The sequence below is a fragment of the Panthera uncia genome, chromosome D4, assembly GCF_023721935.1.
Source record: "Panthera uncia isolate 11264 chromosome D4, Puncia_PCG_1.0, whole genome shotgun sequence".
Lineage (NCBI taxonomy): Eukaryota > Metazoa > Chordata > Mammalia > Carnivora > Felidae > Panthera > Panthera uncia.
The window spans coordinates 85,791,244-85,812,873 of NC_064807.1; the positions used below are offsets into that span (position 1 = coordinate 85,791,244).

At 46.3% G+C, this 21,630-nt stretch overlaps 1 protein-coding gene and 1 long non-coding RNA gene across 7 annotated transcripts in view; one reads left to right on the forward strand and one right to left on the reverse strand.

Annotated features, from left to right (window-relative positions):
- Window positions 1-21,630, reverse strand: part of FNBP1 (formin binding protein 1) — a 140,846-nt gene that overhangs the window by 85,166 nt on the left and 34,050 nt on the right. For all 6 annotated transcript variants that reach the window (XM_049630175.1, XM_049630203.1, XM_049630193.1 and 3 more), the window contains exon 2: window positions 3,791-3,906. In XM_049630175.1, the coding sequence (XP_049486132.1) occupies window positions 3,791-3,906 (116 nt within the window). The remainder of the gene's footprint in view (window positions 1-3,790; window positions 3,907-21,630) is intronic.
- LOC125922589 (uncharacterized) lies at window positions 110-5,017 on the forward strand. The gene is made up of 3 exons (XR_007457702.1): window positions 110-711; window positions 2,084-2,223; window positions 4,877-5,017. It is a non-coding gene; the product is annotated as an uncharacterized LOC125922589 (long non-coding RNA).

The following is a 21,630-nucleotide window of genomic DNA, read 5'->3' on the forward strand; positions in this document are numbered from 1 at the left end:
GAGAAACCAGTTAGAAGCCCCATAATAACCCAGGTGAGAGGTGCTGGGGCCTGGACCGCCACGGCCGCAGCAGAGGTCAAGAGGAGGAGTCAGACCCTGGGTAAATTTGCCAAGTACAGTCCTGATGGCTTAGATGAGGGATGGGGGGGGGGGGGGTCACGCGAGAGAAAGAGGGGGAACCAACGGTGTCCGGGGCTCCTGATCCAAGAAGCAAGGAGGCAGCTGCCCTCAAGTGAGTGGGGAAAAGCTGGGCCGTGCGGACGCAGATTCTGAGCGGACAGATTCAGTTCTGGGCACGTCGCATTTCAGACGTCCCCCTGGAGACACTGCGTAATCTGTGTCGGAGTCCGGGACAGAGGTCTAGCTTGGAGATGCGTATCTGCGAGCCACGGCTACACAGACCATACTTAAAGCCAGACGAGATCACAAGGGGATACAGGAGACGGGGACTGGGCACGGGGGCACGCCGGATGAAGAGAAGGAGGCAAAGGAGAGAACCCAGTAAAGGGGGGTGCAAAGGAGCTCCAGTGAGGTGGAAAGAAGGAAGCCAGAAGACTGGAATTCGAGAGGCCGGGCAAGGAGGAGGGAGCATCCGCCCCGTCAAAGCCGCCAATGGGTCAGGGACGCTGCAGACCGGGGACGGGAGGTTGGGTTGAACAACATGGAAGTCACTGGAACCCTCGAAGAGCAGTTCTGGCTGAGCCGTGTGGGGTGAGTTGAAAGTGCTGACAGGAGGGGTGGCCGGGTGGCTCAGTGGGTTGAGCATCCGACCTGGATTTCGGCTCAGGTCACGATCCCGCGGTTCATATGATCGAGGCCCCCAAGCCGGGCTCTGCGCATGGAGCCTGCTTGGGATTCTCTCTCCCTCTGCCCCTCCCGTGCTCACTCTCTCTCTCTCAAAATAAATAGAGAAACATTTAAAAAGTAATCAAGCAGGGACAGGAGAGGGACCAGAGACAGCAAGTAAGAACACTTTCGAGAAGTCTGCCTATGAAGGGGAGCAAAGAAAGCAGCAGGTGTTGGGGAGCACGGCGCACAAGAGGGGCGGGGCCTGGGTTTAGACAGGAGCATCTCTGGTGGGGAGGGCGGGGGGCACATCGACAAAGCGCAGGGAGCATCTTATGTATCTGCATTGAGGACCCGCTGAGATTTGCATTCTTTCCCAAGAGCCTCCCGGTTTGTTGCTGGCATCCTCAATCCCTCACGTCGGGTGCTGAGAAAGGCCAAGAAGGCAGGTGCAACACAGAGGGGGAGCTAAGGAAGCCCTTTGCTTTCGTGACGCGCAGAACGGAGCAGACGCCTGCTAGGCGCTGACTTAACGGCACCGAATAACAACACTCCCAAATGAAACGAGATTGTGGCAAAGGCACCAGGAAAGACCAGGGCAAGCTAGCGGAAAGACAGCAAATACAGATAAATCCACAAGGTGAGACTGCATTTGGGGCTAAGGCTGTTATGCAACCCATTTTCCCATGCAAGACGTTTTACGACCAGCGGTGCGATACTGAAATAATCACCACGAAGCAGCCCCGTCCCTATTCCGACATTCGGTTCTTGAGGTCCTAAATGAGGCTGCTTTTACACGCAAGGAGCCAGAAGTTGATCTGGGTTCAGCAAGCCATAACCATTGTTTCGCTGGCCAACACGTTTTATGTTTTACTTGCTGAGTGGAAACAAGACTAGTCAGCCCACAAAGATATTCCATGGGTGCTCATTTATAAACAACAACAACACCAGCCCTAGAAGGATCCGCCTTCTCTCAGTGACCCATGACCTACCCCTCCTGCAGATGCTCTTTTTAAACACTTGTTTTTAATGTTTATTTACTTTTGAGAGAGAGAAACACAGACAGAGCGTGAGCAAGGGAGGGGCAGAGACAGAGGGAGACACAGCATCCGAAGCAGGCTCCGGGCTCCGAGCCGTCAGCACAGAGCCCGACGCGGGGCTCGAACCTACAAACCGCGAGATCGTGACCTGAGCCGAAGTCGGACGCTTAACCGACTGAGCCACCCAGGCGCCCCAGGTGCTCTTTGGGTTCAAACGAAATGTTTTCACACCAAAAGTCATCTGGATCTTTAAACAGGTCTTAAAACAGCCTGCACAAACCAATTCGACCCAACAAGAAATCAGCGGAGGTTGTGTGTGCCACTCGAGCTCCACCGACAATTTTTATACATTTTATCCAAAAGCACAAATTTCTTGGATAATTTCATCATTAAAGAGGTAAGTCGCCCAACCACTTTTATTTTTTTATTTATTCTTAAAAAAAAAAAGTTTGTTTTTGAGAGAGAGAGAGCATGAGTTGGGGAAGGGCAGAGAGAAAGAGAGAGAGAGAGGGAGGGAGACACAGAATCTGAAGCAGGCTCCAGGCTCTGAGCCATCAGCACAGAGCCCGATGCAGGGCTCGAACTCGGGACTGGCGGGATCGTGACCTGAGCCGACGTCGGACGCTTAACCGACTGAGCCACCCGGGGGCCCTGTGATCCAAGCACTTTTCAAATGCGGCTCCCCGGGACTCTCACACGCTGCTGGATGGATCGTGGATCAGGAGAAGCATTTGGAAGACTGTGTATGTAAAGCTACACATACAGGGTGCCTATGACCCCGCAATCCCACTCCTGGGTGGAGACAGACTCTGTACCCCCAAACAGGGGCCTGGCAGCAGAGGAACGGATAAAGGGCGGTACACTCACATACCCGAATACTATCCACCGATGAAAAGAAAGAAGCTACCACCACATGCGGCCACATGAACGAATCTTACAAACATCAGGTAGAACAAAAGAAGCCAAAATCAAACAGTGCCCAGTAAATGAATCCATTCACAGGAGGTTCAAAAACAGGCAAGACTGTCCACGTGGTTGGAAGTCAGGAGAGCGGACAAGGGTGGACGAGTGTGGGAGGAGGGCGGTGCACCAGGAGGGGCTGGAATTGCCTGTTCCTCCACCTGGGTGGAGGTAACCCTGCTGGTTACCAGGGGGGTGGTTCACTCTGTGGATTCCTGGGGCTGCGCACTTGGGACTCGTGCATTTCTCTGTGTATATGTTACACTTCAATGAGAAGCATTCTGAAAAGGGGCGCCTGGGTGGTGGCTCGGTCGGTTAAGCATCAACTCTTGATTTCCGCTCAGGTCACGATCTTGCAGGTCAGGGGTTCGAGCCTTTATTGGGCTCCGTGCTGACAGTGTGGAGTCTGCTTGGGATGCTCTCTTTTTCCCCTCTCTTTCTGCCCCTCCCCCACTCCTGCACGCGTACATGGGCGTATGCTCTCTCTCTCTTAAAATAGATAAAGCCGTTTTCCGCAAAAATAAGTAGCTCCAATATTTTATTTTTTTTAATTTTTTTTTTCAATGTTTTTTATTTATTTTTGGGACAGAGAGAGACAGAGCATGAACGGGGGAGGGGCAGAGAGAGAGGGAGACAGAATCGGAAACAGGCTCCGGGCTCCGAGCCATCAGCCCAGAGCCCGACGCGGGGCTCGAACTCACGGACCGCGAGATCGTGACCTGGCTGAAGTCGGGCGCTTAACCGACTGCGCCACCCAGGCGCCCCTAGTAGCTCCAATATTTTAAAAACGCAGAGCCTGAAGGCAATAACTTAGCTTTTATTTTTACTGTTCTATGAAAACGAATTTTCCACATTAAAAGCAATGGTTTCCATTGAAACAGTACCTTACGTAAGGGGGAAAAGGAATATTTAAAGGATTGTACATCTGTCGTATAAGTGAGAATATAAATTATCAGTACGTCCATTTTGCAGTTAACAAACAACCTTTGTCAATATCAACTTACCTGAGTTGTTTTGCATAGCTGAGTTCGATCTCTGTCCTTTCCTTTACAAATTTGATGTATTTCTCAAGAATGTCAATTCCCCACTGTGTGTGTTTTTCTAAGTTGTCAAATTGATCCTGTTTAAAAAAAAAAAAAACAAAACACAAAGAGAGAGCTTATAATCCTTCTCTGTGATTAATAGCATTTCAGCGAACAATGCTCTCAACGAGACGTCGCTATGTAGAAAGCAGTTCTAATATTTTCCATGATTGTCCTGGGTGCTTTTCTTGTTGAGGAGTTTTAAATCAACATTACCAAATTTGGTTTGAAAACTGCCTGGGGGACTGAACTCTGACCCACGCGTTCCCGTTAGCAGCATGGTTTGAGGATCCAGTTCGTGTCCTAGTGCAAAGGAGAATGTCCTCTCCAGATTCCAAAAGCCGAGAGGTAAAACACCCGCCTCAACTCGGTGGGCAGCTAGCACCTTACTCGTCACCTCTCAGTTATTCAAAGCAGCTCACTGAAATTCGAGGCAAAGCACAGGGGAGCGAGAAGAGCTCCCAAGTACCGCTCTCTTCAAACAGATACATAAAATGACTCACGCGGACTTTATTGAGACGTTCAAACATCTATCAAACCCACACTGTGTGCCAGGAAAGGAGCTGGGGAAACCACCCCCACCCACCCCCGCCCCGGGCCCCATCTTGCAAGGTGCTTGAGGGTCCCAGCCTGGAACAACGAGGGGTGCTGGGTATCCCAGCAACCCCTACTGCAAAGGCCCGGACACGTCCAGGAATCAGGGGGCCTTGTCCTCTGCAGCGAGGGTGGGGGCAGGGCGCCAGGGAAGGGTGTTGGTGGCTGAGAAACAGGAGAAAGTCGGGGGCCCCTGGGTGGGTCAGTTTAAGCAGCTAACTCTTGATTTCCGCTCAGGTCACCATCTCACGGTTTGTGAGTTCGAGCCCCGAGTCGGGCTCTGGACGGACAGCGCGGAGCCTGCTTGGGACTTTCTCTCTCTCCTCTTCTTTGCCCCTCCCCTGCCTGTGTTCTCTCTCTGTCTCTTTCTCAAAATAAACAAACATTAAACTTTTTTTTTTTTTTTTTTTAAAGAAAGCAACGGGAGAAAGTCTCAGCCCATCGGCCCAGGCGAAGGAGCCTTTTAGCCTCTCGAGTGGGCACACGTGAGCCACTGAAGTTGCGAGGGGAGAGGCACGCCCACGGACGTGTTCAGAATCGTCAGGTGGTGGAAGTCAGGAGACGGTTCAGTTGTCCAGATGAGAGGAAACGGAAGAAGACGGAAGGACGTACAGACCCGTGACAACTAGGATCAACTAGTCTTGGTGGCCGATTGCGTAAGGAGGCTGGAGGGGGATATGAACGGGAGGCAGGATTCCAGAGGGCTCCCTGCCTCTACCTCCTGGGACCGAAGGACAGCACTTTGGGCTGAAGTGACACATCGGGGGAGGGAGTGGCATGTCCAGAAGGGAGCTGGAAACACGGATCCGTTCGGAGCTCGCGGAGGGAGGCCCGAGAGCTGGTGGATCTGAAGCAACAGGGCCCGGCCCGGGGCGGGGGGGGGGAGGCAGAAAGTTCTGGGAAAGAAAAGGGAGTGTCAGCGTGACATCGCGGGGAAGAGAGAACGGCCACGAGAGAGGCAGATGCCAAGTCTCCTGAGAAGAAGCCGGAACAGAGAAGGTGGGTTCTGGCCCCAGCCGGGGACTTGACCGACGCGGGACCCCACACGTGGCCGAGCGTGGTCATCTGCCTGAAGGTGAAGAGCCAGTCCCCGCCTAACTTCACAACTCAGTCTTTAGGATCGTGTAAAATGGAAAAGTGTCAAATCAAATATAAAAAATACAAAGCCACAATTTGGGGCGCCTGGGGGGCTCAGCGGGCTAAGCGTCCGACTTTGGCTCAGGTCATGATTTCGTGGTTCGTGGGTTCGAGCCCCGCGTCAGGCTCCGTGCTGACAGCTCGGAGCCCGGAGCCTGCTTCCGATTCTGGGTCTCCCTCTCTCTCTCCACCCCTCCCCTGCTCTCTCTCTCTCTCTCTCTCTCTCTCTCAAAATAAATAAATAAACAAACATTAAAATTAAAAAAAAAAAACAGGAAAATAAGAAAACCAACAACTGTATTTGCTTAAAGGAAATTATTTAAAAACCATGATGGAAATAAAAGGAGATAGGAATCAACGAAACATCATACCATGGTCCTGCTGGCTGAAAAGATTGGATATGCAGAATTGACTCAATATTAACCAAAGTCCCTGAAGGATGGCATACAGAAGTTGGTAAACTTTTTTTTAGAAGTTGGTCTAAGTTGATTTAAGCATTAACTGAGAAGAATAAAAAGGAATGGGAATATTGTAAAAACCATGAATTTGTATACTTGTAAGTGGCTGAACTGTTTGGTAGGTTAATCGTATCTCCATAAAGCTGTCAAAAAATAATAAAATTTTTTAAGTTAAAAAAAGAAAAAAAAACTTAATAAATAAATAAATAAACTTTTGAGAATACAAAAATACAAAACGACAATTTAATCCTAGCACATGCGTGCGCAAGCCGACAGGACCGACTCAGCACCGCCCTTCAGCTTGATTTTAAAACCTAGCATTTCCCACTTTTAAACGTGTCCTCACGCTTTCATTCTGTTTTCCGTTCAAGGCTGCGCACACCGGAAAGTGAGTCGACTTCGTTCCCTCCAAGTCCGCCTTGGGTGGAAGCAGGCAGGCAACGGGGTCTAAAGCACTTTTTCTCCAATGTCAGAAAATCTCTCCTTGAAGAAAACTCGTTTCCTCAACCTTGATCTGTGCCCCCCACCCCCCTCCCCACCTCCAGGCCCACGGAACACTTGGAAAAATTAAGGTTTTATTTTATAGGAATGTTTTTCTCATGGAAAATCACTGTAAGATGTTTGTCTTTCAACCTAATAAGTGTCCACCTGATCATAAAAAGCAAGGGACAAATATTTAAGGCTTTGGTTGATTCTTGGTCCCCAATAATACATTCCATGGACACCCAGTCTCCACTTAAGGAACACTAGTCAGGAAGATTATTTATTTGTGTTATCTGGAAAGAGAGGGGTTGTCAAGCAAATCAGGCGTGTAAATAAGGCTGTAGGTCACTTTAAACTACTTGAGGGAACAAATACACAACTAATTCGAGTAAAGATTACAAATCATCCCTAGCTATTTAGACCAAGGCTCGTTAAAGCTCTCTGCTAATTGGTAACCCTTTGCTAATCTAGTTTCATAGCGACCCTATTTATTTAAAAACTCCTTTCCAGGGGCGCCTGGGTGGCTCAGTCGGTTAAGCGTCCGACTTCAGCTCAGGTCACGACCTCGCGGTCCGTGAGTTCGAGCCCCGCGTCGGGCTCTGTGCTGACCGCTCAGAGCCTGGAGCCTGTTTCGGATTCTGTGTCTCCCTCTCTCTCTGACCCTCCCCCATTCATGCTCTGTCTCTCTCTCTGTCTCAAAAATAAATAAACGTTAAAAAAAATTAAAAAAAAAAAAGAAATAAAAAAAAACAAAAACAAAAAAAACTCCTTTCCAGGGGCGACTGGGTGACTCAGTTGGTAAAGCGTGTGACTCTGGATCTCGGGGTCGTGAGTTCGAGCCCCACACCGGGTGTAGAGCTTACTTAAAAAACTAAAGTGAAATAAAATGTCGCAAATCAAATGTTTAAAAATAATAAAACATCTCTAATGATGCCACACTCTACCGTTCCCATCACACGGATCACCGCAGCATGAACTTTTTTTTTTGACAGCAGCTGAAAGAAAATTCAAAACAGATGAAAAACTAATCAACCCACTTACATTCTTGACCAAAATGTGGAAAACTTAATGGAAAAGAATTCCAAATCTTCAAAAGACTCCTTTGTGAGCAAATATTATAAATGGCCCTTTAAAAAAATAGCTTTGGCTGCTTTGAGGATGGTGCCATTATCAAAAATTCCTCCTTTCCCGCTTTCATTTATGTGGGTTATGGCTATCAATATTTACTCTAGCGGAAATTAGAAACTGAGAGAGTTTAAATCGTATTTATTGATCCCTCCAGAAGACAACACTAAATCCATCACGTGCTAAAATATTTTTATTTATTTTTGAGACAGAGAGAGACACAGCATGAGCAGGGGAGGGGGCAGAGAGAGAGGGAGACACAGAATCCGAAGCGGGCTCCAGGCTCCGAGCTGTCAGCACAGAGCCCGACGCGGGGCTCGAACTCAGAGACTGTGAGATCGTGACCTGAGCGGAAGTCGGACGCTTCACCGACGGAGCCACCCAGGCGCCCCTCACGTGCTAAGATAAATAGCATTGTTTCCTTTTCAAGAATGTTCCTTTCCAAAACAAAACAGAAAAGTGGGAAGGCTGGCGTTGGTTTACATTTTTGCAAACCTCTTTTATGTCTGGCTTAATGGAATGCAGCTGGGTTTTCGGATGCCTCTGTTGGGATTCCCTACTTTGGTTGCATTATACGAAAAAATTAGACTTCACCCAGATATGCAGTAAGAAAGTGGAGGAGCATTTCAAAAGCCTTTTTAGGGAATCCTGGATACTCTTTGGTACCACACCCAAGTTCAACAAATAGTAGCTTCTTCAAGGCTAGCTTCGATGTGAAATCTGAAACCACACCAGTGAATTTTTCATATCGGGTTACAATAAAATGCACTTTGAATGGCTCTTTTGTCGGCGCACGACTGTGTAACATTATGCACTTAGAAAATACACATGTATTTTTAAACATTTTATTTTTAAGTAATCTCCACACCCAAAGTGGGGTTCGAACTCACAGCCCCGAGGTCAAGAACCACTACCTTGTGACACATACTCTAAAATTTCTAGGGGCGCCTGGGTGGCTCAGTCGGTTTGAGCGTCCGACTTCGGCTCAGGTCATGATCTCGAAGTCAGCGAGTTCGAGTCCCGCATCGGGCTCTGTGCTGACAGCTCGGAGCCTGGAGCCTGCTTCGGATTCTGTGTCTCCCTCTCTCTCTGCCCCTCCCCCACGGGTGCTCTGTCTCTCAAAAATAAATAAATGTAAAAAAAAAAAAATTTTTTTTTAATTTAAAATTTCTATTGGAGGGGCACCTGGGTGGCTCAGTCGGTTAAGCGGCCGACTTTGGCTCAGGTCATGATCTCGCGGTCCGTGGGTTCAAGCCCCGCGTCGGGCTCTGTGCTGATGGCTCAGAGCCTGGAGCCTGTTTCAGATTCTGTGTCTCCCTCTTTCTCTGCCCCTCCCCTGTTCATGCTCTCTGTCTCAAAAATAAATAAATGTTAAAAAAAATTTTTTTTAAATAAATAAATAAAATAAAATTTCTATTGGAAAGCTTCATATCTCCAAAGATGAAGGAAGTCAGATAATACAGAACCTAATGGAAACTTATGTTTAGTTGACGACTGCATACTATATACCCCCTCAAGAATTCACTCCAGAATTGCCCAGAGACGAGCAAATGGATGTTTCCAAGGAGCTGGGTAGGTACCACGTGATGAACCCCCTCTTGACCTCTCACTGCTCCTCGAATTCGAACCAAACAAATTTTTTTGGTGCCAAGAGCTGTTGGCCACACAAGAGGCTGACTAAGCTGCAGAGACAAACGAGGAGGGTGTACCAGGGTATCAATCAGATGCACGTACTGTATTTTCCAATTATTTTCACATCTGGTTTTATGCACAGTAAAGAATGAACCAGAAGTATGAACGACAGCATCTTTTTTGGGTCATCCTATCTTCAGCAGAGTTCCTAAAGAATCATGAAGTTCAACACAGACCAATTTTGCCTTGCCTCACCTACAATATCAACTCATCAGTTGGGGGGCCAAGATGGGTCTCTCTGGGTCAGTATGTAAATGACTACTCTCGGCTACGCAAGAAGCCTTCTGAAATCTGATTTTGTTTTTTCAAAGCACGCAAAAGAACGGACACGGGAACTACTTGCAGAAAAGCTGGTTACTTTAAGATGAGGAGACCCAAGTCAGCCACAGGGAAGTTCTTCTCCAAAGTACAGGACTTCCCCGTCGCTGAAAAGTAGACGAAATCGACGCGAATTCAAAATCCCGGGAATCCGCCAATCTGGTAAGAAACTATGTTGCTCAAGTCACCTCCATGTAGATGGCTCCGATTTAGAGGAAGGGTATGTGGGAGGCCCCATCTCCACAATTCTCTCCCTCTGCAGTGAGTCTGTGCTGTCTGGACCGGTGTTTTAGGAGACTCTAATTTCTTTGAATTTTTTTACATTAATTTTTTGAGAGAGGACAAGTGGGGAAGTGGCAAAAGAGGGGGAAAGAGGGTCCAAAGCAGGCTCTGTGCTGTCAGCAGCGAGCCCCGTGTGGGGCTCAAACTCATGAAATGCGAGATCACAGCCCGAGCTGAAGTCGGATGCTCAACCGACTGAGCCACCCAGGCGCCCCAGGGAACTTTAATTTAGGGTAAATACACTTTCCTAAAGACTAGGGCACTTTGAGAAGCAGACCTTAAATGGATCTATCTGAACAGAATCTCTTGGGATGATATTATTCGTATTAGCTTCCTCTTATCTTGGAGAGAAAACTGTCAACACATATAGATCTACCCAGAGTAAATGTAACAAAATCTCCATCTAAAATGTTTTTAAAAATCAATTTGGTTCTGAATATTAAAGTGGCTGTATATATATAGGAACAAAAAAGTTGTTCTAAAACTTTACAAACAAAAATACGTCATCACGAATACCACCCGATATTCTGGATATCAAATTTGAAACAAAGACCTCAATCTGGGGCGCCTGGGTGGCTCAGTGGGTTAAGCATCTATCTGGCTTCAGCTCAGGTCATGATCTCATGGTCTGTGAGTTCGAGCCCGTGTCGGGCTCTGTGCTGATGGCTCGGAGCCTGGAGCCTGCTTCCAATTCTGTGTCTCCCTCTCTCTCTGCCCCTCCCCTGCTCAGGCTCTCTTTCTCTCTCTCTCAAAAATAAATAAATAGAATTAAAAAAAGAAAAAGAGAAAAAGTCAGGGACTGTTTGAGACATGCGTTATAACTAGGCACCGTCGACCTAAGGCTGCTTCTGTTGCGAAAACGAAAAACAAGGAGTTTATTCCGTTTGTGGTTCTTTTCCAGCAACTGCGTTCTGAGCCCAAGAGGTAAGAGTGTAAACAAACACAAGACGAAAATATATGTAGGCGTTAAAAAAAAGCAACAAAACTTTAACCGAAGCTTAGGAGGCAACAACAGCATGTAGATGAAGTCAGTGACATAAAAAAATGTGGCAAAGGGGCAGCTGGGTGGCTCAGCTGGTTGAGCGCCCGACTCTTGATTTCAGCTCAAGTCATGATCCCAGGCTTGTGGGATTGAGCCCCACGTCGGGCTCTGTGCTGGGGGTGGAACCAACTTGGGATTCTCTCCGCCTCCCTCTTCCCCTCCCTCTCTCTCTCTCTCTCAAAAAAAAAAAAAAAAAATGTGGAAAAGCACACCAATAGAAAGAGCTGCATTTTTCATGTTTTTATAACAATAATTATATTGTGTAAAAGGGCAACACGGAGGCTGGTGCCGGGCATCGAAAGTAGCCGACTTGAGGCGGACGAATGCAGGGATGCCCTGTGCCAAATTTTACACTGCATCCTGAGTTGAAAAGAGAGGGTGAGAAAGATGACTTGTACCAGAAGCACCAGAATTCTGACTCTCCTGGAGTCTGAGCAGGTGCGATGTTGGCTGCGGGGGGCAGGGGGAGGGAACTGCTACGGAATGTATTCCTTTAAGAAGCGGCAACGATAGGCTTCTGGCTTATTATTATTTCAATGTTCTCAGCACACCTTAGTCACTTTTGGCTCCCCCTCTGTTCCTCCGGACACAGTCAAAGCCAACAAAGAAATAAAACCTCGGACACGGTACCTGCCCCAAATATGCTGAGTGAAAGAGAGCAAAGGATACTATTTTCAAGGAAAAACAAAACAAAACATTTTGAAGAGTGCTTTTTTTTTTTTTTCATGAAAATAACAACAACAACAGGAATTTTTAAAGTGATCATACAGGGTCACCTGGGTGGCTCAGGTGCTTGAACACCCAACTCTTGACTTCAGCTCAGGTCGGATCTCGCGGTAGTGGGATCGTGCCCCTCATTGGGCTCCATGCGGAGTGTGCAGCCTGCTTAAGATTCTCTCTCTCTCTCTCTCTCTCTCTCTCTCTCTCTCTGTGACCCAATTAAGATTCTCTCTGGGGGCGCCTAGGTGGCTCAGTCGGTTAAGCGTCTGACTTCGGCTCAGCTCATGATCTCACAGTTCTTGAGTTCGAGCCCCGCGTCGGGCTCTGTGCTGACAGCTCGGAGCCTGGAGCCCGCTTCGGATTCCGTGTCTCCCAGTCTCTCTCTCTCTCTCTGTCTGCCCCTCCTGCACTCGTACTGTGTGTGTGTCTCTCTCTCTCAAAAATAAGTAAACATTAAAAAATAAATGAATAGGGGCGCCTGGGTGGCGCAGTCGGTTAAGCGTCCGACTTCAGCCAGGTCGCGATCTCGCGGTCCGTGAGTTCGAGCCCCGCGTCGGGCTCCGGGCTGACGGCTCGGAGCCCGGAGCCCGCTTCCGATTCTGTGTCTCCCTCTCTCTCTGCCCCTCCCCCGTTCATGCTCTGTCTCTCTCTGTCCCAAAAATAAATAAAAAACGTTGAAAAAAAAATTTTTTTTAAATAAATGAATAAAAGAGGGGCTTTGTCAAGTGGTGATTGTGAGATGAACATCTTTCACACAAATGTTCAGTATCATCAGTGTGTGGCTTCAGCCCGGAAGTGGAATCGACTTGTTCATTTCCTGGTTTCTATACATCAGCTCAGGCAAGGAAACCTAACAAACGTGAAGTTTCCTGAGCCCGGTCAATCAGCAGGCACAGGAGTTCAGTTACCTGCCCCCCCCCCCCCCCCCCCCCTGCTGCCCCACATTCCTTTAAACCCTGGAGAGCGAAGTGTATCTCTCAAACATCCCACACTGTCCTCCACGGGTGATTCTCTCTTCCCCCCACCCCTCCCCGGCCAAAACAAGTTCAAGACCAACCGAAGGGAGGAAAAAAAAGAGGGAGAGGGAAGAATGCCCAGAACACTGAAGGCAATCCAAAGACTAAACAAGAACAAAGCATATAAGCTAAATTTTTAATGAGAAGAAAAAAAAAAACAAATTTTTTCAGTCCTGACTCATTTCTAAACTCTATAAATATTTCCGTGGGTGTGGGGAAGGGGTACAAAATAATTACAAAAATATCATAGGAATGGAATTTTTTAAGCCCCGTCACCTGAAACTTAGTTAACCTCAAGGCAAAACGTTTTCCAAACGCTTAGCAATTTAACTCACGTCCAATTCTAAGTGAAGAAGGTTAGGCAAACACATAGGTGTGGTTCTCTTTTCGAGACAAAGGGATCCCCGGGGCGACCGGGGGGGTTCAGCTGATAAAGCGTCAGACTCTTGACCTCGGCTCGGGTCGTGATCTCACGGTCCGTGGGGATCAAGCCCCGCATCAGGCTCTTTGGTGACAGCGCAGGGCCTCCTTGGGATTCTCTCTCTCCCTCTGCCCTTCCCCACTCGCACACATTCTCTCTCTCCCTCTCAAAATAAACACATAAACTTAGGTTGTGTAACGTGTCCCCTGGGACATACCCCCGTGGCTGACGGTCCAGCAGCTACCCCCTACGCATCCAAGCTTCCCTCTGGCAGAGCGCCTCGAGTATATCTTTTCCGGCTCCCTTGCAGCTAGGGCACAGGCATGAGCCGTCACCCTGGCTCACTAGATGGGTGGGCCATCTGTGGCCGGCTACTGAGAAAGCTCACCCTAAAAATTCCTCCTCTTCTTGACCTGTCATGGTCACTGCTGCCTGTGACACTTCAGGTTGCGCCAACCATCCTGCAACCATGAGGAGGGAGCGTCGCTGGGATGCTGGGATGGCAGATGGAGTCACTGGACTTCAGCCCCGATCCCAGGGCCCCCTGCCTCTGGGCTCTGCAGTGTGAGATGTGTCCTTATCGTCTGGGCCACTTTTCTCTGGGTCTTTGTTCCTTTCTTTTTTTAGCGTATTTATTTATTTTTAATGTTTATTTATTTTTGAGAGAGAGAGAGACAGAGTGCAAGCAGGGGAGGGGCAGAGAGAGAGGGAGACACAGAATCGGAAACAGGCTCCGGGCCCTGAGCTGTCGGCACAGAGCCCGACGCGGGGCTCGAACTCACGAACCGCGAGATCGTGACCTGAGCTGAAGTGGGACGCTTAACCGACTGAGCCACCCAGGCACCCACAAAGAGTGGATTTCAAAATAATTTATCAAGATAAATGCTAGGAAAGGAGCTACGATGACCACCTTAAAGCAGGTCCACAGTCTTTAATTGGCAAAGCCAGAATAAAAACAATTCCTGAAAGCCAAAAGCTTTTTCATAACTCATCTGATGACAATCCTCACTCAAGCCTACTTATAATCTCTATTTATCACACTTAGTGTGATTATTCGTATCTATCACGGCAGAACTATAATGTTACACGATATATGATATGTTTGCTGTAGTTCCCTTCTAAATTCTAAAAAAATTTGGAATCCCTAACACATTTGGCTTCAAAGGTTTTGGATCATGAGTTGTGGATCTAATTTTGGGAAATTAGTTGTTTAATAAGACAAAATAGGAAACATAAAAGGTGTAAGGACTGGAAAGGAAGAAATAAAATTGCCATTAGCCACAGATTATATGATTAACTACCTACCACAGATAAAAGAATCCACCGACAAATGATTAGAATTAAGAGTTAACATGATAATTGGACATAAAATCAATGTATAGAACCCAACTGCTTTTCTAGACACTAGCAACAAACAAAAAACTAAAGTTTGGAAACAGTATCATTTAGAAGAGCATGAAAAAACTACAAGTAGATAGAAATAAACTTAATAAAAGGTCTGCAAGACCACTATGGATAAAATGATAAATACTTATTAAAAGACATTAAAGAAAACTGGAAAAAAATTGAGAGATATAAGCCACGTTCAAAATGGGAAGGTTATCGGGGCGCCTGGGTGGCGCAGTCGGTTAAGCGTCCGACTTCAGCCAGGTCACGATCTCGCGGTCCGTGAGTTCGAGCCCCGCGTCAGGCTCTGGGCTGATGGCTCGGAGCCTGGAGCCTGTTTCCGATTCTGTGTCTCTCCCTCCCTCTCTGCCCCTCCCCCGTTCATGCTCTGTCTCTCTCTGTCCCAAAAATAAATAAAAAACGTTGAAAAAAAAAATTCAAAATGGGAAGGTTATCTACTGTAATAGAGCAATTCTCCAAATTATCTACAGATTCCAACTTCATTAATTATAAATTCAAAAGTAACTGGGGCGCCTGGGGGGCTCAGTCGGTTGAGTGTCCGACTTCGGCTCAGGTCATGATCTTGCGGTTTGTGAGTTCGAGCCCCGCGTCGGGCTCTGTGCTGATGGCTCAGAGCCCGGAGCCTGCTTCGGATTCCGTGTCTCCCTCTCTCTCTGCCCCTCCCCTGCTCATGCTCTGTCTCTCTCTGTCTCTCAACCATAGATAAACGTTAAAAAATTTTTTTAAAAATAAAAAAATAAATCCAAAAGTCATTAATTATACATTCAATCAATTCAACTTTATAAAGTCCCGGCAAGTTTCTGGAGAACATAACTCGGAGATTGAAATGGAGTTGCAGAGGTCAAACGACAGCCAAAACGGGCTTGAAGAGCATGGTGGGGGGAATAACCAGACGGTACTGACTGATTATAAAGTTAATGAAGAAGCTGTGGGGTATGGAGCAGGGACAGAAAAATAAGGAAACGCAAAGAACAGCGGAGGCCCATGAGAAAACAAGTTTGTACGGGAAAGAGGAAGTCATACAGAAAACACAAAGAACCTAATGGCTGAGGACCTGGGGGTCTGGAGCTAGAACGGCTTGGTTTGAACTCTGGCCCTGTGACAGGCTACCTACGTCACATGCAGCAACCTACTTAACCTTTGTCTTTCTTTCTTTCTTTTTTTTAAATTTTTTGAATGTTTATTTTTGTTTTTTGTTTTTTGTTTTTTTTATTTTTTGTTTTTTTTTGTTTATTTATTTTTGAAGGAGAGACAGACCGTGAGCAGGGGAGGAGCTGAGAGAAAGGGAGACACAGAATCCAAAGCGGGCTCCAGGCTCCGAGCCGTCAGCACAGAGCCCGACACGGGGCTCGAACCCACAGACCGCGAGATCATGACCTGAGCCGAAGTCGGACGCTCAACCGACAGAGCCACCCAGGCGTCCTCTGTGTTCCTGTGTCTTATCTAAAAAATGGGGATAAAAGCAGGATCTATTTCCAGGAGTACCGTAAGGATGAAATGTTATCTTCTGCTGGGAACACTGCTTGGCCCATGGTAAGCCCTTGGTAAGTGTTCACCATGACCACCATCATCATCGGCCAAGGGGAAAAGAACAGACCGTTCAATAAAAAATGCTAGAAGAGGGGCACCTGGCTGGCTCAGTTGGTGGGTCGTGTGACTTTTGATCTCAGGGTTGTGAGCTCGAGCCCCTCGTTGGGTGTAGAGATTACTTAAAAATAAAATCTTTAAAAAAAAAAAATGGTGCCGGGATGATTGAATATCTACTGGAAAAAAACGAAATCAAATCTTTCTTTCTTTCTTTTTACAACTGGAACCCCACTTTTTAAACTTCTATTTCTTACAATATACAAAAACTAGTTCAAGATAGACTAAGGATCTAAAGATATAAAAGGGAAGACCGTAAAGGAAAAAAACTTATAAACTTGACTGTATAAAAACTAAAAACTTTTGGTCACGAAAAGATAAGTGAAACAATAAAAGGTAAACTAGGAGATTTTACAACACACATGGCCAACAAAGGATTAGTACCTACGACATAGAAAGAATGCCTTCAAACTCGTTTCTTTCAAATATGAACTAACTCAACAGGAAAAGAGACAAAGGTAAGAATTTTAAACAGGAAGTGATAGCCTTATTAGTAACCGGAAGGCACATTAAAACTACAATGAAGGAAGGGCACTTGGGTGGCTCAGTCGGTGGGGCATCTGACTCTTGATTTCGGCTCAGGTCACGATCCCAACGGCAGGGGATTGAGCCCCGCATCGGGCTCCATGTTGAGTGTAGAGCCCGCTTAGGATTCTCTCCCTCTCTCCCTCTCCGCCCCTCTCCTCCACTCGCACCCTCTCTGAAAACAAAGCAAAACAACAACAACAACAAACTACAATGAGATACCATTTCACACCCACCAGTGGCAAAAATTTAGTCAGAAAACTTACCCAGTGTTCACAACGCATTGCAATGAGAAGGGTCATACTCCACTGGAGACCTTGGAAAACAAATTAGCTCTGCCAAGTAAAGGTGAACTTGTGCCTCTGCCTAACCTAGGTACTCCTCCTCTCTCTGTATATATTAATGTCGAGGAACTAGACAGTAAACTCTTGCTGATACGCCCAAAGACACATAAGTAAGAATGGAGACCACAGCGTAATCATAGAAAAATACTGGAAACAACTCAATTGCCTATCTCATTCCATTTCTATAAAGTCTCCAAACAGGCAAAACCAAACAACAGAGCTTACTAATGCAATCAAAGTGACGACAAAAAAAACAAAAAAACAAAAACAAAACAAAAAAAAAAACAACCTATGAAGAAAAACAAGGGAATCTAGTTTAATACAAAATTCTGGGTATTATTTAATTAGGGAGAAGGATGTAATCAGAGTAAGGCCACAGGGAGCTTCTGGGGCAGAATAATGTTCTATATCTTTACCTGGGGGAATGTAAGGGGTGTTCATTTTACTGCGGTTTTTTTTTTTAATTTTAATGTTTATTTATTTTTGAGAGAGAGACAGATACAGCATGAGGAGGGGAGGGGCAGAGAGAGAGGGAGACACAGAATCTGAAACAGACTCCAGGCTCCGAGCTGTCAGCACAGAGCCCGATGCGGGGCTCGAACTCACGGACCGCGAGATCACGACCTGAGCCGAAGTCAGATGCTTAACCCACTGAGCCACGCAGGCACCCCTACTGCTATTTTTGTATATGTCATTCTATACATACACGTTTCCATACGTTCTTTGGTAATATGCCATAATTAACACTCAGTTGTTAGTTTATAATTGGGTTGGTATGAACATTTTCGGTGTAAGAGAAACTTAAGACCACGGGAGCCTCTGCCAACTGGAGATCAAAAACGAAGCTAAAACATTTGTGAAAGCAAAGAGGAAGTCAATAGGAAAATCTATTACATAAAGTATTGAAGTATTACTTTTTCCTTGATTGATGGACTTCCTATTTTGCTCCCATATAAGGTACGAAACGTTCCTCAGAAAATGGGCCTCGCTTAATACCCAAGTATGGATTGCTTATTGATTGTTAAAGACTTCACACTTGGGGCAAAAACTTTTTCAAAAAATTCCAGGACTATTACTGTCCGAAGCCAAAAATATGTGTCACAAATCACCACAGAAATACAGCAGATACTTTCCCTCAGGTAAAATGTTTACGAAGGTTAAGAGAACACAAAATACGACGGTAAGCAACAATCACACTTATCCAGTCATTCATCCAACAATATTTTACTGAGCACCTAGTATGTGTCAAACCCTAGTCTAGGAACCAAGGACACAGCACGAAACAAAAGACAGGAATTTATTCTCACGGAGCTTACCTACCAGATCTTTGCTGTACAAAGCTATAAAGAAATTTCAGAAAGATCAGTTTACGTTCCCATGAGAAGAACTACTAGGTCCTCAGATAGGAACGCTTTTAAAGCCCACTCATACCTGCGACCAGCGGCGACAGTCAAAATATTTAACAATTATTAACAGACTCCCCATCCAATCAGAACAGAGGCCAGCTGTGCTGGGGAGGCATCCGGGCTGGAAAATACCTTGCCTGCCAGAACCCAGTATTACCGTTTGTAAACCGAAAACCAACCAACAAAAAAGGAGAGGAAGAGAGCGTGGTTTGCTTGATAAGCAACTTGCTTCATTTATGCAGTTCCTTTCATATTTGGGAAATGAACCTGTGCAGGAATGGTCATTAGCCTTTGGAATCTCCTCTTGTAACCCTTCTCTCTCTCTTTTTGAAAATCTCTTATTTAGATATTTTAAAAAATAATCTCTACCCCCCGCTCCCCCACCCCCCCGCCACGTGGGGCTCGAACTCGCAACCCCAAGATCAAGAGTCACATGCTTTACTGACTGAGCCAGCCAGGCACCCTTGTAACCTTTCTTGTCTTAAACTTTATGCATTTATTTATTAGAAACTTTGTATTTTGGGACGCCTGGGTGGCTCAGTCGGTTGAGCGTCCGGCTTCGGCTCAGGTCATGATCCCACGGTTCATGGGTTCAAGCCCCGTATCAGGCTCTGTGCTGACAGCTCGGAGCCTGGAACCTGCTTCTGATTCTGTGTCTCCCTCTCTTTCAGCCCCTCCCCTGCTTATGCTCTGTCTCTCTCTCTCTCTCTCTCTCTCTCTCTCAGAAATAAACATTAAAAAACCTTTTTTTTAAAGAAACTTTGTATTTACCTTAGATTTTGCATAAGCCCTTCATATAATCAAGACTGTCATACTAATTCTGTCATATTTGGTATAAATGTTGTTCCTAGTTTGATTAATTTTAAATTTATGTACGCTTTAAGTACACAAAGCGCTGGGGAGGACAAGCGCGAGCAACAGAAGATTAGCTATCTCGCTCTTACGGAGCTAGTGAAGAGGTCATTTACGAAAAGCACACACTCACGCGAAACTTTACATATATAAGATAATAATTTTTTTCTTCTAATCATTCCATTAGGAGCTCTCAAGTTCCCAAGATCGGGTGCAAAAATGTTAAAAAAAATAATAATAATAATTTTGGTACAGGCTACTTTCCCTAAGCTGTTGCCAAAAAATGTGAGATAATTAAATGTTTAGTTACCTATAATCCGAGTGGAAGTGTTTTGCCTTCATTAATTACACACAGTAGTGAGGTCTCCTGACAGCCAGAAGCTATTCAAGATGTAAAAGTCACCATGAATAGATATTTCCAAAAAAAACCCTCTATTTGGCTGTATTTGGGAGTGGTTGTAAATTATTTCAGCTTAAAAAAGAAATGATGTCAGTTTCATCTTATTTCAATGTTTTGAGCTATTTCTGCGTTACAAATTTATTTTGGGCAAACACTCACGTAAGCACCACACGCGGCATTCTATGCTTCGCAAACAACCCAAAACGACGGGGCGCCTGGGTGGCTCAACCCGTCGGGCGTCCGACTCTTGATTTCCGCTCTGGTCATGACCTCACGGTTGGCGAGATCGAGTCCCGCGTCAGGCCCCGCGCTGACAGTGCAGTGCCTGCTTGGGATTCTCTCTCCCCACCCTTCCCCCCATCTCAAAATAAATAAGTAAACTTAAAACCAAAACGAGTAAACCGAACACGTACAGCAGCGCGGGTCACACTAGGCACTTTTCCGCGGGGTCGGGGGGCAGAGCATGAGGCCCAAGGCTCAGACTGCCCGGTCCAGCCAACACTGTCACCCCACCAGCCACGAGAAGTCACTTTGTTCGCTTCTGTGTTAGTTTCCTAACCCAGAAGTGAAAACAGTAATAATACCACGTTCAATGCCACTGAACTATACAACATTGTCAAAATGCCAAATTTTGTATTTTACCACTATTAAAAAAAAAAAAAAAAGTTTGGGGGGAAAAAGAAGAAGAATATTGATAGAAGTCAGGAAGATCACCTTGGCCAGACCACCTAGGGCCACGCCGACCATTAAAAGGAATTTGGGAGGGGCACCTGGGTGGCTCAGTCGGTTGAGCGTCTGACTTCAACTCAGGTCACGATCTCGCGGTCCGTGAGTGCGAGCCCCGCGTCGGGCTCTGGGCTGATGGCTCAGAGCCTGGAGCCTGCTTCCAATTCTGTGTCTCCCTCTCTCTCTGCCCCTCCCCCGTTCATGCTCTGTCTCTCTCTGTCTCAAAAATAAATAAACGTGTAAAAAAAAAAAAAAAAAAAAAAAAGGAATTTGGGAATCAGCCGGAAGTCACTGACATACTTTGAGCACAGTGACTCTCCCTGTCCACTTTCACCCCTTCAGTGTCCACTTTTCATAAAGACTGGAAGGCTAAACACTACGCTTCTCGGGCTCCCTTGCACTTAGGGATCCGGGTTTGCGTTTCTTGAGCAAGGTGGACTCTCATGAGATCTCGAAAACAAACGTGAGGCAGGGAAAAAAAAAAAAATAATAACGGCACCAACTTCGTAGAGCTGTTGGAACATATCACGTGAGTCAATCTCCTGTAAAGTGCTGAAAACTGGCACCAAGTACGTAAATAGCTAAGCAATAGCTTACTGACAAATTGAATACCATAGCAATATCGTGACAGGTCAAACCGTTAACATCCATGTCCTGAAAGAGCAGGGAAACCCGTCTTTAACACTAGACCCCATTTCCCCTTTCAGCATATCAGTCAGTCATGGTCTGAGCTAGTGACCACTCCCACGCTAATGGTGGGTACAGGACCATGACCCTGAAATCCCGGTATCCCAGGGATTTTTGGCAGGACTATCAGAAACCCCTAATTCAGAGGGAAAGTGCCCATCTTTCTCCAAAACATTACACATACGCAGACGATTTTATTGGTCTGGGATGTGATGGCCATTCAAGAGAATCTACCAGGCCAACAACAGAACAGGCTCCATCTTTGGGCAGGGCCAATTAATGATTTAATTCCAGTGTATCTCGTTGTGTTGGCAATATCGATCCGGCTAGTCTTTTCTCCCCCTTTTGCAAAGATTGGGGAAGATTCATTTGAAACAGACATCATCTATGCTGGGTTCCCAGGCTCCTGAGTGTAGATATCCAGGTCGTGGATAATGAAAATACTGGTTACCGGGCACCTGGGTGGCTCAGTTGGCTAAGAGA